Source organism: Triticum urartu, chromosome 5A, assembly GCF_056163025.1.
Source record: "Triticum urartu cultivar PI428250 chromosome 5A, HENAU_Tu73, whole genome shotgun sequence".
Lineage (NCBI taxonomy): Eukaryota > Viridiplantae > Streptophyta > Magnoliopsida > Poales > Poaceae > Triticum > Triticum urartu.
Genome location: NC_141877.1, coordinates 521,695,474 through 521,702,639, shown reverse-complemented (window position 1 = coordinate 521,702,639; position 7,166 = coordinate 521,695,474). Strand labels below are relative to the sequence as shown.

The 7,166-nt window shown below is 45.8% G+C and overlaps 1 protein-coding gene across 1 annotated transcript; it reads right to left on the bottom strand.

Moving 5' to 3' along the window:
• Nucleotides 1-1,663: 1,663 nt before the first annotated feature.
• Nucleotides 1,664-5,089, bottom strand: LOC147972437 (uncharacterized). The gene is made up of 2 exons (XM_087524331.1): nt 4,003-5,089; nt 1,664-2,424 (listed from the first exon to the last, which is right to left on the bottom strand). The coding sequence occupies exons 1-2, from the start codon at nt 5,087-5,089 to the stop codon at nt 1,664-1,666; spliced, it is 1,848 nt and encodes a 615-aa protein (XP_087380457.1).
• Between the last annotated feature and the right edge of the window lie 2,077 nt (nt 5,090-7,166).

The window sequence follows — 7,166 nt, the reverse complement described above, 5'->3', positions numbered from 1 at the left end:
CTAGTGCACCCGTTGATTCAGATTGCACCTTGCCGATGCTGTCACGATAAGTACTAGCTGTAAGTAGTAATAATGTGCGTGTGGCCATCATCTTTGTCATGGCAATACAGTAATAACAACCATGCAAATGAACTGCATGCTCCAAATAAGATGAAGACGGACAGTAGTTTGCGAGCATTGGAAGGCTTGTGGAGGTTTAGCATGTAAGATTATTGGGAAGCGTTAAACCCTTTGCTCGGACCGCACTTGTATTTATATTGGCAATGCCGTGGCTTACAAGAAGGGAACGATCGATAGATTGATTACAGAGAAGATCGGTAAAGATTACAGAGAAGGTCGGTAAAGAGTAGAAGAAGAGATAGAGAAGAGATACAAGTTTAAACAGAAGAGTCCTCTCTCTATACAATTATGTCTCTACAATTATTCCAACACTCCCCCTCAATCTAAACCTACGGAACGCCAAGGTTGAGATAGAACTTGAACTCATCCAGCCTTCTCATAGTGAGGGGTTTTGTAAAGACATCAGCCAGTTGATCACTAGTGGGTATAAACTTGATATCAAGCAGTTTGTGAGCTACTCTTTCTCTGACGAAATGGAAATCAACCTCAATATGTTTAGTCCGTGCATGGAAAACAGGATTAGCTGAAAGGTAGGTTGCATTAATATTATCACACCATAACCTTGCAACTTGTGGAGTCTTATTACCGAGCTCATAAAGCAAAGTTTGAATCCACATGACTTCAGCAGTGGCATTTGCTAGAGTCTTATACTCTGCTTCAGTACTTGACCTTAAAACTGTATTATGTTTCCTTGCACTCCACGATATAAGATTTGTTCCCAGAAAAATAGCAAATCCACCTGTAGACCTCCTATCATCAGGACATCCTTCCCAGTCTGCATCTGAGTAAGCAGTCACAAGCATAGACGAAGACTTGACAATTCTAAGTCCAAGTCCTTCTGAGAACTTTAGATACCTCACAATTCTTTTAACCGCAGTCCAATGAGTAGTAGTAGGTGCATGCAAAAATTGACACACTTTGTTTACGGAGTAAGAAATATCAGGACGTGTAAGAGTCAAATATTGTAATGCACCCACAACACTTCTATAGTTTGTTGCATCCTCAGGCCCAAGTGCTTCTCCACTATCAATTGTGAGTTTCTCTGAAGTTGAGATTGGTGTACTTACAGGTTTGTAGTTTTCTAGCCCTACTCTCCTGAGTATATCATGAGCATATTTCTCCTGTGAAAGAAGTATACCATCTTTTATCTGTTTGACCTCTATGCCAAGGAAATAATGAAGATCTCCTAGATCCTTAAGAGCAAACTCCATCTTTAAATCCTTAAGCAAACAAGTGGTAGCATCTGAACTTGAACTAGCAACAATAATGTCATCAACATATACTAGAACATAAATAATGACATGTCTTTTTTGATAGAAAAACAATGAGGTATCTGCCTTAGATGGTGTAAACCCAAGTTGTTGTAACTAAGTGCTCAATCTTGAGTACCAGGCTCTTGAGGCCCGTTTCAAACCATATAAAGCCTTATCTAACTTGCAAACAAAATGAGGTGAGCTTTTGTTCTCATAACCTGGTGGTTGCCGCATAAAAACCTCTTCTTTCAGAACACCATGAAGAAACGCGTTCTGAACATCTAGCTGCCTTAAACTCCAACCCTTGGAAACCGCAACAAATAGAACAAGTCGGATAGTAGCTGCTTAACAACAAGACTGAAAATATCATCATAGTCAATACCAAATCTCTGCTTGACACCTTTTGCAACTAACCTTGCCTTATACTTGTCTATGCTTCCATCAGATTTCCTCTTAATTTTGTATACCCACTTGCAATCTATGACATTTATGCCCTTTGTTGGTGGTAGTAGACGCCAAGTTTTGTTTTTCATAAGTGCTTCATATTTAACATCCATGGCCTTTTTCCATTCCTTACTAGAAAGTGCATCATGCAAATGAGTTGGCTCACCCATACTAGTGAGAAAGGCACGTTTAATTTTATCATACCTTATAGTGCCATCAGTGTATTCCTTCTTTTTAACAATACCGGACCGAGATCTCGTGTGTCGAAGTGGAATACCTGGTGCATTAGACTCCTCAGCCGAATTCCCAACCGCAGAAGATCCGGCCGGATCTGCTGTACCAGACTGATCTGGATCTGCTGAGTCAGATCGCTCCAGATCCGAGACGACAGGGATCTCCCGCGCGATCAGCGCTCCAGTGGAACCGCGCCGCGTGTCACCCTCGCTGGTTGTATCCTCGGACGCGCAGAGCGAGCCGTTGGTGCTGGGCCCCGCGCCTGTCACCTGGTCGGTCACCGGCCCATCAGCCGCGCGTGTGGCGCTCGGGGAGCTGCACTGGCCCGTGCTGGCTCGGCTCGAAGGGCCCACGCTGCCTGGGCTGTCGATGGCTGGTGCATGCGACACGGAGGGCACCTGGGATCACACACCTGATAGTCTGACGCGAGGATTTTCCTCGGATCCTGTTCTGCTGCTGCCCAAATCCACCTAGGATCCCGTGACAACTTTGGCTGCATCCTTCTGCATGAAATCACGCCCTGAAGCTGCACTTTTATCATCAAAAATCATATTTTCTTTAGGATTAGTCACATGATCAGCACTATTTAACTCACCCCCGTGATCTGGGCTAGACATATACTCCGAAACAAGTGCAATTTCTGCATGAAGGAGAGCTCCGGCATTTGGATGAAGCTTTTCAAAAGGGAATATTGTTTCATCAAATATAACATCACGAGAAATATAGATTCGCCCAGTAGAAATTTCAAGACACTTGTAGCCTTTGTGAAGGTTACTATAACCAAGAAACACACATTGAGTAGAACGAAACTCAAGTTTGTGATGATTATATGGACGAAGATTAGGGTAACAAGCACACCCGAAAATTCTCAAAGAATTGTAGTCTGGTTTCTGATGAAACAAATTTTCCAAAGGAGTAATATGTCCAATCACTTTGCTAGGAAGACAGTTTATAAGATAGGTGGCAGCAATAAAGGCTTCATCCCAATATTTTAAGGGCATGGATGCATGAGCTAGAAGGGATAGACCTACTTCGACAATGTGGCGATGTTTACGCTCGGCGGAGCCATTCTGCTGATGAGTATGAGGGCAAGAGACATGATGACTAATACCAATATCACGAAAGAAAGAGTTGAGTTTCTCATACTCTCCTCCCCGGTCACTTTGGACTGCAATAATCTTTCTGTTAAACTGACGCTCAACAAGTTTCTGAAATTCTTGGAAGATGGAAAGATCTTTAGATTTAAACTTGAGCAAATATATCCAGGTGAACTTGCTAAAGTCATCAATAAAACTAATATAATATTTTTTTTCTTCCAAAAGAATCTCTTGCATGACCCCATACATCACTAAAAATAAGTTCCAATGGAGCACGAGACACACTATTTGACTTAGGATAAGGGAGTTGGTGACTCTTTGCACACTGACAAGCATCACAAACAGACTCAATATTTTGACTAGATGACAATGGAAGATTGCCTTTATTCACTACTTGCTTGACTATAACCAAAGAAGGATGTGCTAATCTTTGATGCCATCTTGCCAAGGAGGGCTTGACGACGGAGTAGACTTGATGACGACGCTTTTGACTAAGTGCTCCGGATGTGATGGGATACAAGCCTCCAATGCATCTACCGTGGTGAATGAGCTCCCTCGTTGCCCGATCCTTGATGAAAAAATATGTTGGATGAGTTTCAAAAAAGACATTATTATCGGCAGATAAACGAGACATAGATGCAAGGATTTTGTCGGCTTGTGGAACATGAAGGTCATCTTTTAGAACAAGATCACATTTAAGAGTAGGGGAATTAATAGATGCTTGACCAATGTGACAAATATCCATACCTCCACCGCTTGCTGTGTGAATTTAATCGTTGCCGAAGTATCTCTCCCTCATGGAGAGTGTTTCAAGCTCGTTGGTGACATGATCAGTGGCTCCCGAGTCGGCGTACCAGACCGTGCCATCTCCTTCTTGCTCCCTGATTGCAGCGGCGACATGACGAGCATCAGGGACAAAGTCTTCATCGTAACGGTGCCAATAGTCCATGACCTCATGGCCCAGTTTCTTGCATAATTGGCACCGAACACGATTGCTTGAGGAAGGACCAGAGGAGGCGTGATTGTTGTTGAAGCCACCCCCTCCAGAACGGGCAGGAGCGTTGGTGTTGGCGTAGCCGCTCCTGCCTGGTCGTGCACCTGGCCGTTGCCGCGGCTGCGCCCACCGCCGCCGCGGTTTCTCCCCTGGTGATCGCGCCCACGGCCAGTGCCGCGGCCACGCGAGGCGGCATTGGCTGAAGACTGGCGCATATTCATCCCATGGAGAAGGTTGAGCCGCGAGTCAAAGCTGAGAAGTTGGGTGTACAACTCCTGTACAGATACAGGTTCAACCCGTGCAGCAAGGGCCGACACGACCGGGTTGTAGTCGAGGTCGAGGCCGGCCAGAACTTGAGAGACAATTTCGCCTCTGGACATGGGAGCTCTGGTGCAGGCGATCTCATCCGTGAGCATCTTGATCTTGGCCAAATATTCTGCCATAGACATGTTTCCCTTCTTGAGGTTTGTGAGTTCCATCCGCGTGTTGATCGCTTGTGCTTCGGTTTGAGCAGCAAACATGGCTTGGATCACCGCCCAAACCTTCGCTGGTGTCTGCAAAGTAACTACCTGTGCAAGAATCTCGCGAGGTAAGGAACCCATCAGAAAGCCCTGAACCTGCTGCTGCTGTGCATACCAGAGAATGCGGGTGAAGTTGGCGATCTGCTCCTCCTTCCCATCCTTGGTGATGGTGAGGGTTTCCGGTGGCGCCTGGCTCGCCGGATCAAGGTGGTGGCCCATCTGTGCGCCCTTGATTTGGGGCAGCACGATGGCCTTCCACATGAGGTATTTGTTCCTCATCAGCTTCTCCTGGGGGGGGGGGGGGTGTGATCCGAGGGACGTGGCAAAGGATGGGGTGGACGAGGAGGAAGGGGCGAAGGTGGAGGTGGATGCAAGGGACGTGGCGAGGGCACTCATGGTGCTGGCGTCGGTGGAGGCGGTAGTCATGGCGATAGGTTGAAGAATAGCTTGGCTAGATGCGATCTCCTCTCGATCTTAGGAAGAAGTCGCTTTGATTACCATGTAAAATTATTGGGAAGTGTTAAACCCTTTGCTCGGGACGCACTTGTATTTATATTGGCAATGCCGTGGCTTACAAGAAGGAAACGATCGATAGATCGATTACAGAGAAGATCGGTAAAGATTACAGAGAAGGTCGGTAAAGATTACAGAGAAGGTCAGTAAAGAGCAGAACAAGAGATAGAGAAGAGATACAAGTATAAACAGAAGAGTCCTCTCTCTATACAATTCTATCTCTACAATTATTCCAACATAGCAAGACGAAGGGGATATATGCGTTTGCATCTGAACAGCATGTATTCAAATAGCAGCAAAAAAAGGATTGCCAGAGGATATTGATTTTGTTCGTATTCTCTAAAGTAAGACATGGTGGATCAACCCTGGACATGCGTGTGAAAACTAACAAGCTGGAGTATGGCAGAGGTAGAAGGAATTTTCGGTGGAGCGAAAATGGTATGAAGATATACAAACCATGTGAAAGGAAGATCAAGGACTCCCCTTATCCCGAATAAGTCACGAAAACAACCACTAGACTTAAACATTTCATCTCTAGGTCACTAACCAAAGGATCATCCAGTTCCTATAGTATCTGTCACTAAAATACCCGTTAGGGCTAAGCAAAAATGAAAAGGATTTTCCATCAGTTATTCCCACGCAAGGTCAAGGAGAGGAGCCACAAATACACATATCAGGATAAGATATGCAGCCATGCAGCGGAATCAGATAGGCAGGTAGACTCATCGATCTTGGGGCGCAGCTGTTCGGATTGGAGATGATCATTGTCGTCAAACGCCAAGAGTCATCTCGAGGCTTTCACCAGGACAACCCGGAAGAGAAGCACGTTCTCACTGTTCACTACTCCGTCAGAGAGCGTGCGCCACCGTCCGTGTTCCTGGCCCGGGGCTACTTCTGGGGTCTAGCTATGTAAACCGTGATCGATTTGGTTGTTGGCTCTCAATGATTCACTCATCCACTCACGCACACTGCTTGCTGCCAGCTCTGTGATGAGTACAGAACGCAGAAACTCTGTCTGCATGCTGCCGCTTAAACCTGTCGGCCAGGTTATCCTCCTATCCATATGTATGGTACCGAGAAAAGGCGGCCGTCGATTGACACGAGGCAAAAAATTGCATGCGGGTTTTGTCGAATCGATCGATCGACGCCGCTTCGGAGAGAGAAACACCTGGCTGTTTAGAGGCAGTAGTAATTTAGAAGGTGTTGTAGCTCGCAAGAAGTTCGCATATATATAAATGATCTGAGCTACCGCAACTTTCAGACCTCAACACCACCTAAGAAGTTCAGTCCTAACTGATCTGAATTCTGAACAAAAGGAGCAACGTTCACGGCATGCGTTGTTCCAACAGTACGTACATGGAGGTGTCTGTCGACATCTGATCGATTCACATACAGGAACGTTTTCTCTTCCCTGATTCCCGGCCCTTTTTCCCATGTAAATTACTTGTCCCGCAGTGCAAACTGTTGCTGCTGCTCGACTCCTTGTGGTAGCGACCGCTTAGGAATCTTGGGCAGATAATTAATTAATCTCCAAATGACGCACGACAGGTCGGCCAAGTTTACCACCGGCCGAGTTGACACACAATCAAATACTGTCCGATGTCAGTGTCAAGGTGTTACGTATATGTATGCATGCAGCCCTGGCTAATACTTGATAGCTACTCCCTCCAAGTGTCAAAAACATTCTTATATTATAAAACGAAGAGAATAAATGCCATTGGATCAACCCGGGCCGACCAGGTGGCTTGGTAAGTCAGTGGGCCCCACGTGACATGGGCGTATCTTGAACCACGACACCCTCCTCTCAGCCGGTTCACCCAGTTTCCTGATTTTGCAAATCCGGTGAAAATTTGAGTTAGCCTAATGGTGTACTGCTGAAACCACCGGAGTTTTTACGGTACCTTATACTACCGGTGACGATGAGGATGAGCAGTATAGATCTAATCTGGCCGTTGGTTTAATTAATCGCTTTTCAAAATTGCTTGTGGGA